The 24,986-nt window shown below is 44.3% G+C and overlaps 1 protein-coding gene across 2 annotated transcripts in view; it reads left to right on the top strand.

Moving 5' to 3' along the window:
- The window catches only part of SHPK (sedoheptulokinase), a 353,593-nt gene that overhangs the window by 216,558 nt on the left and 112,049 nt on the right, over window positions 1-24,986 (top strand). For both annotated transcript variants that reach the window (XM_069615195.1, XM_069615196.1), the window contains exons 3-4: window positions 2,553-2,736; window positions 11,412-11,564. In XM_069615195.1, the coding sequence (XP_069471296.1) occupies window positions 2,553-2,736; window positions 11,412-11,564 (337 nt within the window). The remainder of the gene's footprint in view (window positions 1-2,552; window positions 2,737-11,411; window positions 11,565-24,986) is intronic.

Below are 24,986 nucleotides of genomic sequence, written 5' to 3'. Positions count from 1 at the left end.
GTTCTCCTGGTTCTTTCCCTCTCAGCTCATTCAATATATACCCCATCTCTGTAGTGTTGTTTTCCCTTGGAGCTGTCATCAAACACTACTTTCTGTGGATTTTCTTGTCAGCTGGATCCTTCAATTTACACAGTCCCGCCTTGTATCATGTTGCCATCTTCAACAAGGAAGGGGTTTTTTGCGCCTATCGGCTTTTTCCCCTTAACTGGTCTGCCCCGGTACGGGGGCCCCCTTGGCCCCGGGTTAGAGGGGCAGGGTGGCTTCCTCTCGAGGCAGACCTCATCCACACTCCAGAGAGGAGGCATTGAGGATAAAGAGATTCGGACTCAAATCGGACGAGGAGACCAGAGGTGAGCAGGAGGGTGTGAGGGGCACTCGGGGAAGTGGGGTGAAATTGACTGAATCCAGGAGTGAGCCTGACAAATGGCTTGTCAGGCCAAGAACAATGGTTTGGGGGGTTGCCAGAGCAATTGCTATAGGGATCAAATGTAAGCCTTGCAGCTATCACCTCGTTTTTGCTAAAATTGTAATTTATACAACTTTTAATGTTAAAAATATCTGAATAGGGTTGTTTTTTCAAATGCTTGGTAATTAGAATTTCAATCTGTGAAAATTATAAAGATTGTAGGGTTTGTACTTTATTTGTGGGATGAAATATTGTATTCTTTAGTAAGGACTTAAGACAGATATTCCACATTATAGAAAAAGGTGTTATTTATGAGATTTCTTGAATACATTTTATAATGATACTGTAATTAAAATGTGCTGTTACGGAAATCAGTTATTTTTGCAAGACATAACTTTGTTTTCAAAAATCAATTAGCAGAGTGTTTGCTATTTTAAAATGTTCTTGATTAGCAAATAAATTTGATTAGTAATTATGTACTAATATTTTGAATGTCACCGGAAGTTATTTGTACCCAATACATAAAATGAAAACATAAAATACAGCATTTTTGTGTACCTCTGAAGACAGACATTAGTGAGATGAGTCAGGTCTAGCAAATTCTTTAAAATTCCGCTAGATCTGCAGGTCGAGTAACTTGGCTTACCTACTTGACCTAAGAGAAAGTTACTCGACCCATGACAAAGTATGACAAAAAATGTAAATGCACTTTCTGTAAAATTGTGCATTTGACCACAAACCCACTTTATGTTTGGCACAATGCTGCCACCCATAGGCCAGCCATGCACTGTAAAACATGTGTGAATTTGACATTTACTGCAAACAACCTGAATGTTAAATAAATGTTTCATACATTCCCTGCAAATGGAACTCAACCTTTATAAAATCTACTTTACTATGTGAGTGGGCGTGTATACTTTTCAAGCCCTGGATGAGTCTCAGTAAAAATGTTCAGCTTCCTCAATTTACACAAATAAATAGATATGATAAAAAGGCTCTGGAAACAGTTTGGCCCGCTCTCTCCCGCAGATGCTAATATATAATGCAATCATAATCATAGAGCAAAGCGAGCTCTGGAGGCGAACTACAGTGTATGTTATTGCAGTAGATCTGTAGATGTACAGAGTAGATAGAACTTTTGATCACTACTTTTCATAAACATCTCGTTAGCTTTCTGCATTACCTATGTTACACGAAGGAGGTAATAGACTAAGCAGAGAGGATGGTGTACCAGGCAGAGAACTGGGCAAACTAAAAGGAATATAGTTGTTTACGACCATCTCACTTTGAGGGTAGCTGGTATAAAGCAACAGGGTGATAACAGAATATCAGGATGTATTGGATCAGCAAACGGGTTGAGCACAAGTTTCACCAATGTTTGCAACCAACAGGTCACAGAACTAGGTTTACTGTCAAAAGCATTTGGCCATATGATCATATACATTTTCAAAAGTGTTCACTCGCCAATATGATGCATCTTCCCCACCAAAATAAATCTCACAGTGCCAACTTTATTTCAGATGCACTAACCTAAACTTTAATGTAAAGCATGGAGACAATGCAGTGCTTACAGTAGCAATAATGTAATTATGCATTATGTAACAACTTACATTTTTAGGAATTGAATTGCATGACTGTCTTTAAAAAAAAAAATAAAGTTAACACATACTGGTCTTTGCCAGACAGGATATAGTTCGCTTAATACAAGTATCATCCAGATTACTTGTGGTTTGCAATTAATTAAAAAGAAAAATACATTCTTGCCTAGCACTACCACACATGCATTTGGCATTTAAGAAGGAGGTGATGATTACTGCTCCACACTCACTTTCCATTAGCCCCATGAGCTTGCAGTAAACAGAGAAAAGTGGGTGGAGAGAACCCTGAGGGCAAGAGAGGACTGCAGGGTGAGCTGCGCTTTCATTGAACAGAGTAACTTAAACAGCTAATTTTGCTACACGTGTCAATTTAATAAGCAAACCTTCTGAATTTCATAGCAAATTGCTACACGATACTGCTTATTGTATGCCTTGTTTTGTAAATAGTATTTCTACTGCCACCACTACATTGAAGTTTATTTTGTTGTTTCCTTCACTGTCACAATCCATAGTTTTGCATGGCTGATTGTTGCTTTCCTGTGTGCTAGGGTGCCAGTGGTCGGAAACTGAAAAGGGATGGGCGTTTCAACCCGATTTCGTTAGCAGCCTAGTTACATGGCAAGATGGACGCTGCAGCAAAGACTTTCTTTCGTCTCTGCCACAACCCCAGACCCATCTGAGTGTGGCAACAGGATTTGGATGTGCCACGATCTATTGGTACCTCAAAAACAGGTAACGAACACTGGCTGCTGAGAGGGGGGTTTGGTGGTTATGTCTACAGAAACACCTAAACCTATGTGCCACCATAGTGCACCATTTGTACCTCAGACTCCTCTCTTTTTCGGTCATATTTAAAATTCGTATTGCTTCCTTGTCAAAAACTCTCTTAAAATGGGTAACTGTTGACACAAACGTTTTACTTTTGTCCGTTAGCTCTTTTTTATTTTTAGCACCACTCTTCATCCACTCTCTCACTTTGCATGGGTCTCTAATTGGAGGTAATGTCCTGATCTGCGATTTCCTTTACTTCACCCACACTATCGCCTTTGGATTGGTAGGGCATGGTTGTGCACAATGGCGCTGAATATAGCAATTGACCTGGAGTCCCCCACCAAATGCAACCCCAAAGCTGGCTTATAAATATGCTTGTGATGTCATGGGGTGCCTTGCAGGACAAAAGACAAATGTTGGTAGCACACGCATATCTTAATTGACCAACGTTGTGGCCCACATCTGTTTAAAAACTACATACGTCTAATGGCCAGGTGCTAGATGTTTCGATCATAAGTCCTCACTAAGAGTAAAAAAAAGTGTAGTAATGGGACTCCTCTGCCCCAAAGGTGTAGTAATAAAGTGCTGGTAGTGGTACTCCACTGCACCAACTGCAGCAGTACGTTGTTTCCACCTGTGTGCTTGCACAAGCAGGGCCAGGCTTCCCCATCGCCATAGCATGTGCCTTCAGTTGCTTCCATGTGCAGGCCTCGTGATCACTAGGACATTAGAACAGCCCCTTCCCCATTCCAACCCTCCTCCAACCACTCCCCCTCCCTCCCCATCCCCGGATTGGCTGCCTGGCGAACCAGGTGACCGGAAAATTGCTCCAGGAAGATTGGAGACCTTTATCTTGCTCGAAGCCCCCACAAGGCTCACTCCACTGCCCCAACTGCAGCTGTACATTTTTTCCCCAGTATGCTTGCACCAGAAGGGCCAGGCTTCGCATCACCATAGCCTGTGCCTTCAGTTGCCTCCATGTGCAGGTCTCCTGATCACTGGATCTTTCGGCCTACCCCTTGCCTCTCCCATCCTCCTCCATCCACTCCCCCTCGCACCCCATCTACGGTTTGGCAACGCGGCAAACCAGGTGATCAAAACACTGTCTTCTTCAAGAGTCCTCCCAGGGCAAACAGCCAAGGTAAAGGGAACCTCCCTGCGGCATCTCCCCAACGCCCGTTTGCCTGTTCACCACAGGCGCCCTGCAAAGAAGTCTACTGCAACAACCAGGTATGGTGGTAGGAAGCTGGGATCACGCCCAGTGCTGGGCTACTGAAATCCTGCCACTATTTAATTATTTTATTACTACCATGCGATTCTCACCATTTTACTGCACCCCATAGCTAGCCACTGCATTGAATTAGCTGAATTTGAAATGTAGCCACTGCATTGAACTTAGCTGAATTTTGAGTGTAGCCGCTGCATTGAACTTAGCTGAATTTTGAGTGTAGCCACAACATTGAACATAGTTACATTTTAAGTGTAGCCACTGCATTGAACCTAGCTGAATTTTGAATGTAGCCACTGAATTGAATTTAGCTGAATTTTGAGTGTAGCCACTGTTTTGCATTTAGACGATTTTCGAGTGTAGCCATTGCATTGCAATGAGATGATTTCTCTAATGTTGCACCACATTAAATTTAGCTTACTTTTGTGTGTAGCCACTCCATTGAATCTAGCTAGATTTTGAATGTAGCCACTTTACTGAACCTACCTGACCTGTGATGCAACTGTCCACTAAGCCTACTACTAATAACTCCCCAATATCCTGAATACGTACCCTCAAACACAGAACAAAACACACCCATACCTCTACTGCAACAAAAACCTAAAAGCACCACAAACTACACGCACCACACAACACCCAACAACAAAGAAAACCAACTACGCACAAATCTCCCATACACACTTATACACCAAACACCACACAACGCCTAGCAACTAAAAACAAACCAGCACAGTGTGACTGTTTTTTCCGAACTGAAGCTACCAACAGCACATTCAACCTCTATTGCACTTTTCCCTCTCAATCCCACTAAGACCCCTCCAGGCCTCCCTCCTTCCTTTTCAGATCCACAGAGTAATTGGATACCCTGAAAATGGCAGTGGTGCATGGTATAAATCACAATAACATAACATAACGTTACCATCAGATTTAGAGTTTCAGTACTAAAAGTCTTGAACAGCACCTGCTTTTCTGTGGAGGAAATGTCCTCCATGCAAAACCATTACTGCACGCAATACTGTCCTATTTCCCCAACAGATTCCTACCGGGCTTCAAAATGGGGGATAACTGAAGGGTAAACATGATTCTGAATCATGCAGAACCTTCAGTTACTGCATACTTACCACAGACAAGATACCACTGCATTTGATCAACCAGAATCTGAAAACGGGAATGCAGTAGGAAACAATGTACCTTTTGTAAAAGTGCCCTACCACATTGTAACATATTAATCTTATGCATTCACTGCAGATACATATATCATTGGGTTTGGGGTTGAAAGCCTGCAATCTAAATGTTCGAGGGAGAAAAGACTGAAGATTATTTTTCCAAAATAATCTTCGGTCTTTTCTCCCCTGAACAATTACAACTTAGCCCCCACCCACAGCCCTACTTACGTTGTGTCCCTGCAACGCATGTTCCCTTTCACTTCTGTGATCGGGAACCGGCGCCGCAGGGTCCTTTCCTTTTCTTTTTTTTCCGGCATGGCTGCCGGGTCCATCCTCTCCCCCAGCCACCCCTGCTCACAATATAGTGAGCAAGGGTTTGGGGGACACCTTGCAGCCCTCCTTTTTTTGGGATGCTTGCAGGTGACACCCCGCAAACCCCGCTCACAATATAGTGAGCAAGAGTGCGGGGGACACCCCCGCAGTCCCCAGCACCGAATACATTATCTGGTCGAACTTTTGGCCATTCCGAATTTTCGAACGGCTAAAATTCGGCCAAATGACGCATTCGATCTTTTTTTTGAGCATTTTGGGTGATTCCATATCATTGCTATAGAGCAAACACAAGGTCTGAAGTAGCTATGCAATCAATGCACAGATCTATTATAACTTGCCACAGTGCTTAGGAAAAGCTGCCTTATTGAAGATATTAGGTAGTTGAATATACTGTGTTTTGAATTATGGTGAAAGACCTATAAGTCAGATAAAAGGCCACCATTTAACTTTCAACAATTGAAAGGTCAAAACGTTATTTTGCCATTTGCTGACACACCATTTTGTGAACACTTTGTTCTCTAATCTCGTGTAGCAATTATGTCAAGCAGATGGAACATATACAAGTACCCAGCTATAGAGGGTAGTTAAAAAAAATAAGATAACCAACAAAAAACAAGATGTCGCACTTGAGATTACATTTAATTGGCCCTTAAAAAGATGATGTGATGAAAGACTCATCAATTCGCACTTGTGAGTATATTTAATGAGCCCTTAAAACAGTATAAAAGGGGGTCTAAGATTAGCTTGAGATATAAGCAGCAGAACAACCGAAGAAGAAAGAGATTGAGATGCTGTACTACCCTTATAGAGGAAGAGCAGAGAGAGAAGCCCAGAAGATCTGAATATTGGAAAAGAGTAGCTGAAACATCCATGCCGGAAGAGCAAGGATGGGAGAGAGCCAGCAAATATGAACTCTGGCAAGATTCCAGCTGCTTGCAACTGAAGACACGGGTACGACCAGTCCTAGTCATAACCAATCCAAGCAAAAATAGAACAGAATTCTTTAGAATTCTTTAGAATTCTTTTTTTAGAAGCATGTACGACTTGATATTTAAAAAACATTGATTTACATTATTCAATGAGATACAAGGAAACGCTTTAAGGAAAGCATTTTGAGCATTCTTAGTGAAACAAGGAAAGCATTCTTAGAACATAATTACTAGTCGATTAGCAGGTACACTAAGATTAGTACAGAGACAAGGAAGTGTTTGGGAAACTCTATTTTGATTACATTACACAGTACACCAAGTATAGAGAATATAGAAGCATTTTAAGCATGTTAGTCCCAAAACTCACATTATAGGCACACAGACAGGGTCACTAATTCAGACTTACTTTAAAAGGCTGCATCACTACTAGTCACTATTGAGACATATTTAGTCTTTCATTAGAAGAAGTGAAAAGACAACCAATATAGTTACAGCTATTGTATTTCTGCTGTTGAATTTACTTGTGCAATAATTGTTTTACTCTGATCAATTATAGTATGTATTGTTTTATCAAGCACTGATCACATTGGGGTGCACATATTCAATTATGCACTTTTCTAACTGGATTAGTTCTAAATATGAGTGTGAATAAATTGAGTACTTTTTGTAGAAACGTGAGTGCAAATTACATGTTTTCCTCTAAGTTTTGATATTGCTGTTTCCTGTATTAGTTGATGACAACACAGGGCCTGTTTAGTGTACGACACAAAGGGAGGCCTACATTTAATTTTATATTGAACCTTATGCACTTAGCACGATTCAGGTTACAGCTACCCATGCAGTGCAGAGAGAATACATGACAACAAACTTTGGTGTAATATTACATTTTTAAGTACATCATGTACAGACAGAAATGTTTTAAGAGGGTAAAATACAATTGCAATCATGCATAGTATTTTGTTGTAAAGAATTGATTCATGAAGGGTGGATATCTTTTAGAAGAAGATGCGTAAGCCTAGATGCATTTTATGTTGAATAGGATGGTAAAAAGAACATGGAATTCTGGTAATTTGTTTTTTTTTAATAAATACCCTTTTTATAATATACCAACTCCTTATTCTTGCAGATCATTCAAAGCAAAGACCAGTGTCTGAGCTAAAATGGATATAATTGTTGTCAATGAAATGCACATGTGAAAAGGGACAGGCTATACTCCCTTCTAGCGGGAGTAGGAAAGCCTGGGAGAAGTATGGTATAAGATGTACAGGACTCACACACGTTTAATTTTTTTAATGCTGGATAAACTACATTTTACGTTTATACTGTATATGACTCTTCTTTAAAGCAAAGCTCTCAGACAAGTCAAATAGATTAAGTGAGAAATAGAAGCGCCTTTGGTAATTGATCAATGATTTTGTAATCTTCATTTTGAAGTAAAGTGACTTTCTTTTCAGGCATGAGGTCAAAGTCACCAAATGTGTAATTCGCATCGGTGCAAAGTCAGCCACTTTCCCCTTCACTGCAGTGCATTCTTTAGGCTTCCATTCATTCACCTGCTGCTGTGTCAGCCCTCCATTTGCATGTTTGTACTTGGTCCCCATTTCCTTTGAAATGTGGAAATATAGGTTTGGTATTTGTATAGAAAAAACATGTGACCGCAATAAATGTGGCTGTCCTGTTCACAAACTACACGTGACAAACCAATGTTGCTTAGTGATGACTTTAAACCTATTGCTACCATGCTGCATACCTAGGTTTCTGTCTTCTGTCCATCTTGGATGGTTAATCTTGCTTGCACTTTATTGAGCAAATGAGTTAATGCAGTTTTTTGAAGGGCTACATCTTGCAGGTACCTATATTATTTAGGGTGCTAAACAAATATTTTGGAGGTTTGCCAGCAGCTTGCACCAACCAGGTTGTGATGTCTGAGAGTCATTCCAACTTAGCAGCAATTGTAGTGGGTGAGTATTCCATAAACAAATGTTGAGAGCCCTAAACTCTCTCGCCTGTGTATAGGGTGGAGCTCACAGCACTGTGCCCTGTCTGCTTTTTGCCAAGGTAGTTGTGACACAACACCACCCAAGAGCTATACGCACCAAGAGCAGAGCGATGACAATTACCTCTCTCAGGTGTCGATGGCAGAATTTCAGGATGGACTATGCAATGGGTCCACCCAGACCTGGTGCGAGCGGCTCACTGGAGCCATTTTTCAACTATCTTAACCCACAGCCTTGCCGCTTCCTGGGACCTCCTCTGCCCGCCTCCCAGACCTCCCCTGGGCCCTGATTGGTGCTCTGCACCAACGCTCCACGCAGGTCTACAGACCTGGTGCGAGCGGCTCACTAGAGACATTTTTCAACTATCCCCGGGCCAGTTGAGTGGTGGGACACCCCTAGTACCCCGTAGAAGGTGAAAAAAACGCATCTACGTGCTTCCTGGGACGACCTCCTGCCCGCCTCCCAGACCTCCCCTGGGCCCTGATTGGTGCTCTGCAACCTCATTAAGGACACCCCAGGGCAGCCCTCTGCCCGCAGCCCCTGGGGCTAAGGGTCCCGAGGCAAAGGTCGGCTCCTACATTGGCGGCTCCAGAAAGTATCTGCAGGTGTACGCAGGGGAAGCCAATGAACCCAGCAGCTAACAGACACCAACAAATACTGTAAATGTGGCATGGGTGGGGTGTAGAGCAATTACTCTACACCAGAAAGCCCGGCCACTCTACCTTACCTTCCCATTACATAGAATGCCATAGACTTAGCCCATGCATTTCAACCATGAAAGTGTTTGAAATGTTGCCTTGCACTGCATCCTAACATACCAGTCAATGTTAACAAGTGTCACACCTGGAGGGAATTGTGGACGCTAGCCTGCGTCGCATCTAGATAGGTTTGTGAATGTCGGCATCTGCCTACTTGGATGGAATCAGGAAGGCTTAGCATACACCACACTTGATAGAACTCCAATTGAAATGTTAGAAATGTGAATGTGGGCATGCACCTCACTTAGAATTCCTAGCTTTGCCTCACATCTAGATGGGATTATGAGTATTAGAAAGCAGCATACTTAGATGAAAATGTAAATGTTAGTATGTGCCACACTTAGAATTGAGAACATTAGGCTGCGCCGTATCTAGACAGGATTGGGAATGCTAGCGTGTGCCACACTTAGATGTAATTCCTAACTTTGGCCTGCGTCGCATCTAGAGAGAACTGTGAATGTTAGCATATGCCACACCTAGATGGAACGTGAATGTTAGCATGTGCCACACTTAGAATTGAGAACATTAGCCTGCGCCGTATCTAGACAGGATTGTGAATGTTAGTGTGTGCCACACACAGACGGAATTATGAAGATTACCAAGCACAACACTTAAAAGGAATTGAGAATGTTAGCATGTCCCACACTTAGATAGAATTGTGAACATTCGCCTGTGCGGTATCTAGATAATATTGTGAAGATTAGTGAGTGCCACACTCAGACTGAATTATGTAGGTCAGCAAGTGCTACACTTAGACAGAACTGTGAATGCTTGCATGTTAAATGTCACATAACCCACTAACCAATATAAACTCAAACTCTCTGCATACTTAAAAAACTCACACAACCATCTCTCGCACAACAAGCTGCATGCACTTCACCACACTGCAACAACACATAAGCCGCACCAACAGCACACGCGAACTGACACCAATCCAATGCTCGCACGAAAGCTCAGCAACTGGTGTCTACCGAGTTGAAGCTGCCAACAGTACACCACTCCTCTCACTATCCTCTGCCCTCTTTACCTTACTAACCCCACCCCCACCTTCTCATTTACAGATCCTCCAGAGCACCTGGGGACCAATTCCGCTGGTGGCAGTGCGCTATACAAGTACCATTAACATAACATAACACCCCTCGCACCTTGTGCCAACTTGGGATAGAATAGCATTGTAGACACAAAAAAGAACTCGGGCCACATAAGCCCAGTACGGACGGTGGTGATGTGCGAATTATAAATGCTCAGTAACATGTTAACAAATGGTAATGTTTTACTTTTCACAACAAACTGCTTGAGTAGTGCTTGTGACACAAATTGTGGGAGCATTTGTGGAAAATGGTTAATCTGAAAGCGCATTAGACCATGAACTGTAGCTACCATTACCAGGTGAACAGTGCACAGAGACATAAAAGTAACCCACACTGTTCTGTCGTGCAGGTCCTTTGGGCTTCCTTCTAGTGGACCCATTCAAGCTTAAAATGGCAATGCTCATAGGCAAGAAACAATCCTGTGTCACTGCCTGCTATGAAACAGCATCCTGCTCCCTCCTCTGTCAAAGCAAACCACATTCATTGCAGAAGGTTGCAGGAGGAAGGGGCGACCAGTGGCAAAAGCACATGATGGTTGAACAGATAGGATGCAAATCACGTGCTCTTGATTTTTAGTTATAGTTGGTGCTTTCAACTGGTTGCTACCACCATCATCCATGAACTGCATGACATGAAATTCACCAAAATACCAACATTGCAGATGGACAGCACATGTTCAGTAAAGATACAAGGATCTTGAAAAATGTATATTGTGTGTGTTTTCATAGGGCGCATTTGGACCACTTTCAAGCAGCTTCAGAAAGTGTGATTGGACAAGACGGGATAAGGGCACAGGAGCTTCAGCAGACTAGTGACCAGGCAGTTAGTGGGCGCAAGATTCCAGATGTGGTTTGTGGGTGAGCTACTGGCCTGATTTCTTTCTTTTAATGAGTAAAGGCTTTTGGCAGGGGATTTGTAGGCAGCAATGGTTCGAGAGCTTCGCGGCACCAGGTGATGGTTAATCAGTGCAATGTTTAGAGATGAAGAAGGGGAGCAATGCAGGGAAAATCCTCCTGAAACCTGAAGTTAAAGCACACAAGTACTAAGAAGCTTTTCCACGTATGTGTCTTGTGATCCTAAACAAATATTCTAGAATGCCGTTTACACTGCACGTTTCTCTCTTTTATGGAGCAGGCCAGATTTCCTGGAGCAGTATGACGTAGCAGGTACCATCCAGGATTATGTGGTTGCCATGTTGTGCGACCTCAAGAGACCCCTGATGTCTATCCAAAATGCTGCCAGTTGGGGCTATTTTAACACTGTGACGAAAAGCTGGAATCATGACATGTAAGTGAAGGAGTGAAAAATTATGTTTCGCTGATTAATAAAGCTGCGTACAACCTTTTCTGAGATGCAACCCTGCATCATAACTGTACCATTATTTCTGACTAAAATGTAAAAAAAGAATGCCTGCTTATTAATTTGCTATATTTTGTACGTTGCAGTCTTCTTCTTTCAGATTGAGAATTACGTGCTCTTCTTGTAATGTTTTGTCATTTATCTCATGGTACGAAGCTCCAATTGCGATGCAGTTTTTAAATAGTTTCCACAAAAGTAGTTGTGGGATTCATTTAGTGGTTTAACTACCTCTACATTGAGTCTCTTGTCTTGTATAGTTCCCATTGTGCATAGACACGTGCACCACTATCCCTTGTCTTTTCTCTCCCTCTTGCAGTGTCCTGTCCTGTTTCTCTGGGCAGGTCTTTCTTGGAGATGGCCAGCTACTGCACTAGGTACATCCAGGATTTTATGTCCATTAGCATGCCGTTGAGTTTCAGTGGTCCCGACTGTGCAGAAGTGTTCCATGCTATCAAGGAACACATATAATCAGCTGCCTGCAAGGTATTTTACGATTCGTATCTATAAACTGAATTCACCGTAGATGCAAGCCCTGTGGGCTTGGGTGCCATCTTGGCAGAACACAGACCTGTTTCTTCGTAATCACGCTGAATAGTATAATATGCCAGGTGCAGCTTGACATCAACTGAATGCGCATATTCGCAGGCTGAGAAGGAAAGTTTGGCGGTGGTGTCGGCTTATGAACACTATCATCTGTTTTCATATGGAAAATGATTCACTGTCATCACCAACCATCAAGCTCTCAGCACAATCTATGGATGCATCGTTTGAAAATCTATAGCACCAAAGACATTCCTGGAACCGCTAAAGGTGGCAACCTTGCCCACTAAGGTCTGGCAAGCGGTAGCTGTTAATTTATTCGGCCCGCTCTCCAATGGTAAATATGTACTGGTAGCTCTGTAAGAGATGTCACGTTATCCGGAAGTGCAATTGGTATCTTCCACGGCAGCTCAGTCAGTAATCCCTGCTCTTGATAAAATGTTTGCTGACTATGGTATGCCAAACGTTTTAAAGTCTGACAACGGGTCCCCATTCAGTGGAAATGAGTTTGCATTATTCACTGAGTATTTAGGTTTCCTCCACAATACGATTACACCACTAAGTTCTCAGGCTAATGGCATAGTGGAAAGATTCATGGCCAACATTAAAAGGACACTTAAAATATTCAAAATTACAGAAGGGTCTTTCATGCAGGCCATTTGCAACCTACTCGGAGATTACACAAACACTCCCCACAGTACTACGGGTGTCTGCTTGTCTGAACTCATGTTGAATCGGGAGATCCGCACCAGACTACCTCATGTGTTGGTTGAGTAGGAGGATGGTAAACTGTTCAGTATAACCAAAAAAGTGATTGGTGGAAGGTTTTAAATTAATCTCAACCACTGGCACTGCTCTGGGAAATGTTCCACCACCATATGCAAAACAGTCCGATACTGCCACCAATGGGAGCAGTCCCACACAAACTGCTAGGCCAGGTCCCCTATGCACAGAAACACAAGCAAACTTAGAAATGCGTCAGCTTTGCTGGGCCTCATCAGTGAGGTGCAGCTTGGATCCCTATGGCGCAGTGAGCAAGAGACCTACGTTTGGGCACACCCTCTCTCACACAGGAAGACAAACTATAACCAAAAAAGTGATTTAGTGTAAGGTTTTGAATTAATCTTAACCACTGGCACTGCTCTGGGCAACCTTTCACACCACCCTTTTTTTAGCCCGTCTGAGCGATTGCAAAAGGGGTCCAGCCATATGCCACTCAGTCAAAGTATTGCCACCAATGGGAGAAGTCCAGCACAGACTGCTAGGCCACGCCCCTTATGAACAGAAAAGTATATCAAGTCAAAAAGGGACAAAAGAAAAATCACACGCCATTCTCCGTCATAGCTTGCTGTAGGAAGTCACTACTTGATAAAGATGGCTTTCACATCCTTGCGTCCTGCTTGACCAGGATTCTCAAAATCAGTTGCCTGATTTTGAGACCAGTTGCTCCCTTCCAGCTCCAGATTCCTTTAGGTTACAGTGGGATGCCCAGATGTTTCTCTATTATGATTCACATGTCATCATTGGGGGAGTAGGTAATATATATTATTATCCCTTTAGGTGGGAATGGTACGCTCTCCCAAGCATAACTTCCCTTTGCTCACTGAGGTTTTGGGGAAAGTAAAGGTGACCACTACACGTTCCAGTATGAAATTATTGAATATTGGTATTGTCAAGATGCACAGTGCGCAGGTTTTGCGTTCCTTCATGTTGAAGCGGATACTGACTTGTCCATGATTGAGTTCAATTCGATTTCTGGTGCTGATGTAAACTGGCACAGGAAATGGGCACAGTGACCAAACCACAAAGTGGGAACGTGGTATAGCCCTGCCGCGCTTTCCCTGCACCACAAGATGACACCCTGGGGTTTAGCGTGGGCAGAGGCAATGCAAGCACTGAACCGAGGTGTCTGACAAATGGTAAAAATCAAGAAGGAGTGACAGAGAATGTAAACAACTGTCAGGCTTCGCCCTTGGAAGCTATGGCAGACTTGGAAACATCAGAATGCTTCCAGGAACTGATACTGCATTCTCGTGTTCCCCCAACATGGCCGCTGCTAGTATATCTTTGAGCCACGCCCCCCTGGACACTGCGTTGTATCCGTCTTTCTGACAGCCGACGCTGCTGTGTTTCACGCAGTTCCTCTTCGCAAAGTTTCTTGCTCACCTTAGTGAAGGAATTTATATTTTTGTTCTTGTTTTGTCTGTCCTCAGCCCTGCTGTCGGTACTTTTCTTTCCTCCATTTTTCGGTCTCTTGCTTCGCTCCGTCATTCTTTTGGATTAATCTTCTCTTTCGGTTCCGGCTTAGGTTTTGTGTTCTAGTGCCGGTACCTTCTCTAGATTATTTCCCCTTTGCCTTCACCTTTCTGTATTTCTTTTTTTCTTAAGGGCTGCCAGTATCGGTGGGTCCGGTTCGCCCATGCTTATCTGACTATTCCTTGTGGACCTTTTCTACGCCCTTTTCTGTCCTCTTTGATTTCTTCTCTCTCACATTCTAATTCCGCATTCGGCCATCCCTACGGATTCCGATCTATTTCTATACCGGAATGCAGAATCTATTTTCTAGCCTTTCCTTACCTGTTTTACCTACCTGTACCTCGGTATCAGACTCTCCATACTCCTTCTGTTTCTCTGGACTTCTTTTCTGTCATCCTTCCGCTCTTCCTAGTTCCATATCCTTACATTCATTGGTTTCTGTCTGTGTCTTTGATTGTCCCCAAGAACACGCCAAAGAAGCTGTGCACCGCCTTGCTCCACCCAACAGACAGTTCTCCTATAACAGTCCTGTTAGCAATTCCGGAGTTCGGACTACACCTCCCTGAATTCCTCGACACCTTCTAAAGTTGCCATCAGGGGAAGGCTTCAGCAAAAGCATTTCCAAACTAGGATCTATCAATCAATCAAGAACTATTCTACATCACTCTAACAGGGTTTTTTGTTGCCGGCAGACCTTTTCCCTGGTTTAGGGTTCGGCTCCTCGGGGTCCACCGAGGACAGGTTTCAATTCCTGCCAAGGTGGCCTCTGAGGGAGCTAGGCCTTATTTGCACGACAAGAGAGAAAAGAAGCTTAAGGACAAGAAGGTCTCTGAAACTAAGAAGACTCGCCCCAAGAAAGTTTCAGAGCGCTGGAACAGCTCTTCAGAATCCTCAGGTGAGGAGAAGGTTCGGGAGGGTAGGCATCGCTGTGACAACAACAAGGAGGAGAGCAGAGAAATGGGAAGGCTGAGCGGAACAGAGGAGCCAACATGGTGGGAGAAGAATTAGGCAGAAAAGCAGACAGAGAAAGAGTGAACTACAGGCAACAGAGAGCTCCAGGAAAAGGAGAGAGAGTGTAGCCTGGGAGCATACACAACAAGCGTTGAGACGCAATGGGCTCCGAGTTGCATTAGTTGAATAGGGGCTGGCCAGAAGGAAGCCTGTCCCCCTGTTGCTGTGAAACCACAGTGTATGTGCTCCGGGACCTAACGTAGGTCTCCTGCACATGCACACTGAGGACAAGAAGGCCGGCACCCACACACATCTGAGGACGTGGCTAGTAATCTCACAGTGCATTGTCCACCAATGGTACTGGCTCCAAAATCCAGGTATGGCCGGCGGGGAGCGCCCACACCAGTGACAGGTGTAATGTCTGCCATCCATAAGCAAACACATAATTAACAGGCTCCTAGTCAGTCTTCAAATCAGGTCTCTCAACCATCACACGCTTCACATAAACTGTTCTGTTTGGGCTCATTCTGTGTCCATAGAGATAAGCTCATTAGCTTTTTTCACCTTTATGCAGGCCAATATTACAGCAGTGTTCTTAAAGAACCATTACAGCTAACATTGCTCTTCACAGCACATGCCTTCAGCCCATAATTAATTGACAGGAGGTGGCCCACAGATTCAGGCTTCCGTTAGCCCCATATTTATTTCCTATCTAGGATTCTGGTTGTTCCTTGCCGCCTCTGAATACTAGTACATATGCAGAGGTACGGAACGATTCACATGGAAATGTGATCTGGAATATCTTTGTAAGGTTTGCCTTTTTGAATTCCCTCTTGGATGATAACATAAGGCTACTGAATTACTGCGAAGATCTTGTATCTTCCAAACAATAACCAGACATAATTACTGTGGCCACTGTGAGGAACCAGGAATGAGACGTGGACACAGAGGACTCATGTGTGTGGTTACAAACCTTTCAAATAACAAAGGGGGTTGGGAAATGCCTCACTGTCCCTACTCTAGGAGGTATTTCCCAACTTCAACAAAACCCAAGGGTCTGTCCTGTGTCAAGATGTCCAAAGCAAAAACGTCCTGTGTCCTGAATCCTATCCTAGCCCTCTCATTCGAAAAATTATGATAAGGTGCTACGAGTAATGTCTTTTGCTCGAAAAGTGCACACATTTTCAAGTTAAACCAAAAAAAGGTATAACTCCAGCAGAGATTTCAAATGAATAGGGTTCACAGTTCAAGGGAATAGCTCCCTTTCCTAGGTTTCTCTCGAAAAGAATAACCAAGTTCTTTGTGGCCCAAGTGGATAACCATCTCTTCTTGGTGTTGCAATTCACTCACCGGGAAATTATCCTTTTCACATATCATGCACTTCAAAATCCTAAGGGTATGAATCTTCCTTTGGATCCTCTTTTGAAAGTGTCACAAATACAACTAAAAATCCTAAGGGCATGAATCTTCCTTTGCATCCTCTTTTGAAAGTGTCACAAATACAACTAAAAATCCTAAGGGCATGAATCTTCCTTGGGATTCTCTTTTCAAAGTTCCACGGTATCAGTGCTTTACTGCGCTGACCAAAATACTGTATGCACAAATGCCTCAGTTTCTTTTCCCCTTTTTTTGCAGCAATTATATGTGGGAGGTGGCTAGGGGTAATTCATTATGTAAGGGGGATATGAGGTGAGTGCAGGGTGTCTCCCCCGCATTTAACTGTGAAAATCGGGGAAAATAATTATTTATTTTTGCAGTCAGTATTTTTTGGTCGCAGTAATCCCACAGATCCAAGTTCCACTACTTGGGTGTGGGTCCCAAACTCGCGCAACACGCGGTATACTCCCCTGCCAGGTTCTTTCGTATAGTTCCTTTACACAATCTGGGTGTGGGTACTGACTCACAACTGCCTGGTATACTCCCCTACCAGGATTTGTTTTCTCCAAAGATTCACAGGTGCCTGGTTTACTATCCTGACAGGGCTTCTAACAAAGATTCACCAGTCTGCCAACTTGGGGTGTAGGTTTTAGACAGGCTGCAGCCTTTGCCTTTCTTTTAATGTCCAATGTGTCAGAGACCCTCCTCTTAACAGCTTGTTACTTTTTGCCACCTCTACAGGACTTTCCGCCTTCTCCCACGGTGCACGGTACCTGCAGTGAAGCACCCCCGCCTTCCCCAACTGGGCTCACTGGTTATGTTCAGCTGCTTCGGCATCCCTCGCAAGCTTCCGTGGTTGCTGCGCTTTGCTGGGAGGTCGGAAAAGCGTCCCCCTCTTCACCTGGTTTCAGAGATCTGGAGGCACTGTTCTGCTGTCACTGCCTATGCACCGTGAGAGCTCTGATTCTCCCGCCTCTCCTTCTCAGCTGCATGGGCAGTCCTCCAGCGTTGAGCAGCACTCGGTCTGCTCCTCCCTCTTCCTCAGCCCTTGCGTGCAGCAGGGTCTTGCTGAGCCATTCTTTCTTCCAACGTGAGTTGCCTGCTCCTGTCAGTTTCTCTCCCATCTGTAATAGCTGTTGATGATTTAAAGCTCCTGCCACTGCACCACTCCTTCCAAAAACTATAGCTTGTTGTTGGCTTTAAGGCTTTGCAGATCTTCATGCCTCTATGCCTCTTCCTCGTCCCAGTCATGTAGCTTGAGTCGTGAACATGCAGGGGACAATTAGTTGTGTTTGCTGTGCCTTATTCTACATAGTAATATGTTATAAATGAATGAGGCATGGAGGGGATATCCCTAAAAGGCACAGGGTGATACCATGTCTCATCTGACAATGTCTCACTCCCCCGCGACACCCCTAAGGTACGCCTCCCCCCATGTGATCCTCGCATCGCCACCCCTAGGGTCAGGATCAGGTAGCAGCTGCCGTCACATAGTAACATGTGGAGAGGCTACCTCTGGGAAAGAAGTGATGACATTATCAGATTCATCACTCCACTAAGATGGCAAGTCATTTCAACCATCATTGCTACAAAAACATGGATAATAAATACAGAACTCCCTTCTTGCCCACATTGGCAGCAGTGATATTTGGAGAGAATATGATGTGCTGGAGAAGAACGCGCAGGATGTTTGAAAAGATCAGGAGGTGCTGGAGAAGAATGAAAGGGTGGAGAGAGAGAGAGACAGAGACAGACCCCGAAGCCAGGTGGAGGAGAGCAGCGGATTTGAGAGAAGAAAGGAGGAGAGATAGAAGTCATATTAGGTGGTGGAGGAGACGACCATGAGAGGGGAGGAAGAGTGGCTGAACACTGCAGGGAGTCAAGAAGGAAGGGGAAGAGAACAAGAGGAGTAGAGAAATTGCTATGGAAGTAAGAAGAAAGAAGTGTTGGGCACCAAATTGGCAGGACACTAACTGTCCCTAAACTAGCAGATACTGTGGCAGTTCGCCAACAACACAAGAGGGTCTGAGCTTTCCTTTTTCAGGCACAAGAGATCCGAACCAGATAATCAAGGCCTGTAGAGTCAGACAACAATCTACGGGCCCCTCGAACCCAAGGTGGAGGAACGTAGAGCTAAGGAGATCAGCGTTCTACAGGTGCAACTAGAAAACAACCTACAGTGCAAGACCAGAAATTAGTGCTGGCACTTAAAATCCCAAAGACTGTGAGTTACTTATTTTACTGCCGGTTGTCGTAGCCATTCGGAGAGAGAGGAATAGGCTAGAGAGCTTTTTAAATTTGGTGGACACTGGTTTGTGGCAATGGGGTTTCTGTGGAGGAGACCTGAGTAAAGAGTTTTTTCAGTTGTTCAGATGTTTTTGGATTGTGTTGACTTGTTGACAAATAATTGGTTGATTCTGTTGCATTTGTCTATGCAGTGCAGAATTGCCAGTTCTGGGGGAGGGCTGTTGCATTTAATGACTGCTTTGAATATGGTTCTGCTCTTGTTGGAGGCTAAGGCTATGGTTGGCAGAACATATGTGGCGCTGGCTAAGGTGATGAGCATTCATCCTGTTGTGCAAGGAGAATTTAGTTTTGTTAGCTTGTCTTGCTAATATAATGGGTTAGGTTTTTTTTTCGTGTTTGCAGATGGATTGTTTGCTAACTATGAGATTGTGTGTCTATCCAGAAGATAAGAGTTTTGGTATTGCACAGAGTAGCTTCCAGGTGGCATGTGTGTCTGTCGTCATTGTGAGTGTGAATGAGCGAGTCACATGGCTATTGGTAGTCGCAGTGGGTTTTCATTATGCTTTGTGTTATACAAATCTGTTTTACTGTGTTCACTGCGTTTTTTTTGGAATGATCAGTGTTGATGCATGTTATGTTTCGGTTGGCCTTATTTTTAGGGTATGGAGTGAGGAATGTGATGGCTGTGTGTTGTGTCCAATCTAATGGTATTGTTGGAATTTAATGAATAGAATACTTTGTGAAGATGACTTCCAGAGTGTTCTGTTAATCATGTTCTAGGCTGCTAATGAGCTGTCTGATATTGATGGTATAGAGGAGATGAAGGAGAAGTAATTTTGTCTTTCAGATGTCACCTGAGAAATTGAGGTTTCTGAAAAATATTTTTGGATGCATAGATCTCTTTATTAGGGCACACTAGCAGATGCATATTACGCACAAACCCTAGAGGTTCCTAAAAGCAATAAGAAACAACTAGCTGTTCCCGGCATAACATACGCCATTATAGCATATCTTAAAGGTCAATATAGGTCGGTAATTCATAGGGTCACTTCTGTCCACTTCTTAAATATCGGAATTATCACTGGAAGCTTGCATGAAGGGGGCTTAGATCCCTGCGACTTATTAATGGTAATTGAAAAGGCTAAACTTATCCGATGGAATCAGAGATATGCGCAGTATAAGAACAGTATCTAGGTTCCAGCGATCACACAGGCCTCTATGATGTGTCTTTGTAGACACGTAATCATCAACCTTTTTCCATTGCAGAGTCCCTGTGATGGCATAAAATTGCATAATAGCATAATTACAGTGTCTACTGGATAAGTTGTAGAGGACGGAGAGTAGAGGCAGGAAGATTTAGAAAGAGGCTGTTGCAGTAGTCCAGCCTTGAGAGGACCAGAGCTCTGGAGACAGTGAGCTTCTGTAGGAAAGTGAGGAAAGGAAGAATTCCTCTGAGGGGGTGCAGCTGATAGTTTGACGACTTAGGGATGTCAGAAATGTGAGGAGAAAAGGAGAGGGTGGAGTCGAAGATGACCCCAAGGTTCTTAGTCTCAAAGGTAGGAGAAGGAAGAAGACCAAGAGTGCGCGGCCAGTGAGAGAGAGAGAAAAGGAGGGGGATCTCTGTCTTACTGGCATTGAGTAGGAGATCATTAGTGGCACACCACTCCTGAATTGCAGACAGACAGTCAGGAATGAGAGAAGGAGTAAAGGCGGCCGAGGGGAGCCTGAAAGAGAGCTGGGTGTCATTCGCATAACACTGAAAGTTGGAGCAGAGAGCAGCTATGCAGTGGGCGAGAGGAGCCAGGTATTGGTTGAACAGCCACAGGGAGAGATTAGACCCCTGGGGAACACCACAGGTAGAGAGAGTGATAGAAGAGAGGAAGGACCTCAGTTGGACCTGAGAGAGTCAGGTCAGTGAGAAAGGAGGTCAGCCAGGCCAGGGCCTGATCAGTGACCCCAGGTTATCACAGAGGTGCATGAGCAGGATGACATCGTTAACAATGTCGAACGCAGAAGAAAGATCAAGGAGAATGAGGACAGAAGGAAGGTTACAGCCAAGGTTGCAGAACAGGTCTTCACGGATGTTCAGGAGAGCAGTTTCCATGCTTCTGGCCGCTCTGAAGCCAGACTGATGGTCATGGAGACAACCAACAGATTCATTGTGATGGTTAAACTAGGAGATGGACAGCTTTTCCAAGAGTTTGCCCAAGAAAGGAGTGATAGAGATCGGGCGATAGTTACCTGGAGAGGAAGGATCGGCTGAGGGCTTCTTGAGGAGGGGGTGCACAAGGGAGGGCTTCAGGGGGGAGGGGAAAGTTCCAGGGCAAGACTGATTGCAGAGTGTCAATGGGGTCCTTTATGGTTTTGGAAGAACAGGGAAGAACATGTTTTGATGAGACTTTCAGGTCCGAACTTGTTTAGAAACATCGTCTGGGGTGAAAAAAGGAAAGGAAGATAAGGTAGGAGAAAAGGAGGCCACAGGCTTAGCCAGCAAACGCTGGGCCATAGTGAACACTCACTGTATGAACTTGTATAACTCTTAGTCACACCTCGATCTTGGAATGAATCCCAATAAACATTTCTGTGGAGTTCCCAAATTCAGTTTGTAGTCTTTTTTCTTTAAGGTTGCAACTAGTCCTTTTCCCCCAAAAAATCATTGATTTAATGTTCAATAACATAAGATTCAACACTAGAACAAGCACCAACAACCAATGAGCATAACAAAAACATAGACCTCCATTCTGCCATGAATTACCTATTTGGACCTAATCTGATTGATATACGATCATATAAACATAAAGGAAGAGGGGGATAAAAAAGAGTGTGATTGAACGGTGATGTGCCTCACTAGTGCAAAACCGGAACAGTCACCCATAGAATGCTTTAGAGGTGCCCCACATCCTCTCATAGACACTGATCTTACCTCTTTTCTGAAACGAAACTGCAAATATTCCTGGCTAAAACGATACAACCCAGGGCCATGACCAATTCAAGTGAATAAAGAGTCCTTGCTTACTCGTCGCTTAATGCAATTAGTAGGATACAACCATTCATTTTGTGTCACAAGGATGGTGTGATGTATGCACATATAATATGTAGCATTTTGGGACACCTTCTGGACCTGTGCGATATTGGGGGTCATCACGAGGTTGCCGGTAAGCCGGTGGTAGTACCGACAGCTTACCAACAACCTCGGTTTACCGTTTCCGCTGAGCCTGTTATCCTGGTATTAGCGGGATATTACGGGTGGAAGCGGAGTAACAGTAAGTTCCCATTCCCATGGAGTCTGATAGGATGGTTCTATGTCATAATCCCACATTTTAAAGCCTGAACACAAAAAAGACAGATTTTGTTTTGGGTCGGCTTTTTTTTGTATTTGTTTTTATTTGTAGCACGCTCCCTCAGGCCCGGAGGCATCAGGGCGCAACTTAAACAGGTTTCATAGCAAACATACATATATTCAAACTATAGGTACAATGCAAAGTATTCAGAACATACAGCTATATGCATAAATTACAGAATAAAGATTAGCGCGGGCACATTGCAGACACATAAGCAGTCAAAGTTTCAGGACTGATTGAAGAGCCAGGCTTTTGTTTTGGCCTTGAAGGCACTGAAGCATTCTTCCAATCTAATGGTGAGGGGGAGAGCATTCCAAAGCTTGGAAGCCAGGACAGGGAAACTTGATCCACCCGCTTTTTTTAGTTTGAACCTGGGGATAGTTAAACAGTGGGTCTGGGTGGTTCTTTGTGGGCGGGTAGGCACGTGGCGGGATAGCTGGTTGCAGAGATACGGGGGGGGCTTGGTTGGCTAGGCATTTGTGGGTAAGGCCTAAAGCTTTCAGTGAGATTCTCTGTTTGACAGGTAGCCAGTGTAGATTGGATCTGGATTCCGAAATGTGGTGGTTTCTTGGGATATTTAGAGCTGCTCTAATGGCGTTGTTCTGAGAGATTTGCAATTTGTGCAGATTCTCTTGGCTAGTTCCTAGGTAGAGGGCACTACCATAGTCAATTTAGGCCATGATGAGGGTTCTGGCCAGTGTGACCGTGTTTGGCGTGGTCAGAAATGGCCTGCAGTCTGCAATGAGTTTGCAGGTGTATGCAGAGGCTGATCTAACTGCATTCGTTTGTCGGGATAGGTATAAGGTGGCGTCAAGGTAAACGCCTAAGGTTTTCGTGTCTTTCGAGACTTGGATGGTGTTGCCATCGATGATGAACGATTGGTAAGACGGTTCAAGTTTACTAAGACGTTGCGTAGTGCCCAGGATGAGGAGCTCAGTCTTGTCATCGTTGAGGCATAGTTGGTGTTGTGCCATCCAAGCTTGGATGACTAAATAGACATCATTCAGGGCCTTGGTGTCAGCCAAGTAGTCTCCAGTGATGGGAATGAGTATCTGGGTGTCGTCCGCGTAATTCGTATAGGAGACACCCAGATAGTCAAGTACATCAAAGAGCAGTTTTGTAAAGACATTATAGAGAGTTGGCGACATGCAGGAGCCCTGGGGGACGCCACAATGAATAGGAGAGGGATCAGCAGCTGCAGATTGAGAAAAGACCCGCAAAGATCTATTACTCAGAAAAGATTTGATCCAAGCTGTAGCTGACGGGGATAAATGGGCGGCAGAGTGCAGATGCTTGCATAAGATTTGGTGATTGACCAGATCGAATGCCGCGGAGAGGTCGAGTAGGAGTAACAGGGCCAGTTTGCCTTTGTCCTTTAGAACTTCAATTTGAGTTTTTAAGTCTAGTAAAGCTGTCTCAGTTCCGTGTCTGGGGCGGAAGCCAGATTGTCTGAGACCTAGGAGATTATTGGCTTCCAAGTACTCTTGGATTTGCAGGTATGCTGCGCGGTCAAGGATTTTTAGCAAGAACGGGACAGTAGTAATGGGTCGGTAGCTGGTGGTTATGCTCGGGTCCAGGGAGGGATTTTTGAGCAGGGGGATCACCCATGCGTCCTTGAGGTTGTCCGGGACAGTTCCTGTTTTAAAGGAGGCGTTAATGAAGGATGTGATGAATGGGGCCAAATCATGTGCCGAATCCTTAATGATTGGGGCAGGACAGGGATCACCCTGGCAGTTGGATGGTTTGAGCCTCAGGATGATATTTTCCACCTCTGCGATGGTGAGTGGAGCGAAGGCAAACCGTTTCAGATTGGGTAAGTCAGGGGAAAGGGCCCCAGCTGGAATGGGAGGGCAATTTTCCAATTTCAGGCTGTCTTGCTTAGCTGTAATTTTGGATTGGAGCGTGGTGATTTTGTTCAGTAATGCTGCCTGAATGTCAGAACACCATTTGCTATCTTTGATGCAGGTGTCGGGGGGGGGGGGGGGGGGGGGGTGTAACGGGAGTGTCAAGCTCTTTTCGGATCTTAAAGAGTTCCTTGGAATTGGAGTTTGCTTGCAAGATGCGATTATTGAGCGACTCTTTTTTTGCCTCTATAATGGCTGCTTTGTAAGTAAGCAAAGCCAAGAAGAAATCGTCTTTGTGCGTGTCAGAGGGGTGACTTTTCCAACGATTTTCGGCACAATGTTTGGTTTTACGGAGTACTCTTAGCTGTGGTGTGAACCACGAGTTAAGGTGTGCCCGTGGTTTGGCCTTCCTCAGTTTGATAGGGGCGATGACGTCTACAGCTGTGAGCACGCTGGAGTTGTAAATGTCAGCTAGAATGGTGGGGTCATTGCTGGAGTCAATGGCAGTTGTAAGCGAAGGGAGTAGAAGAGGGAGGAGTTTCTCCTTGGATATGTCCTTTTTGTTTCTGGTCAGGAGGGCAGGTGCTATCAAGGTCGGGATGCGAGGGGAAGCTTCAATATTAAAAGTGATAATGTGGTGGTCCGTCCATAGGCATGGGGTATTAGCCAAGACATTCATATTGCAGTTAGAGCTGGCTAGCCTGTCAAGGGTCCTACCTTTGGAGTGTGTGGGCTCTTGGATGTGCAGGGTGAAGCCAGAGTTAGAGAGGGCGTTTTCCAGGTCTAATGCAAAG

The sequence above is a fragment of the Ambystoma mexicanum genome, chromosome 9, assembly GCF_040938575.1.
Source record: "Ambystoma mexicanum isolate Mex_15411 chromosome 9, UKY_AmexF1_1, whole genome shotgun sequence".
NCBI lineage: Eukaryota > Metazoa > Chordata > Amphibia > Caudata > Ambystomatidae > Ambystoma > Ambystoma mexicanum.
Note: the sequence above shows the minus strand (reverse complement) of the source record. Positions and strands in the feature narration are given on the sequence as shown.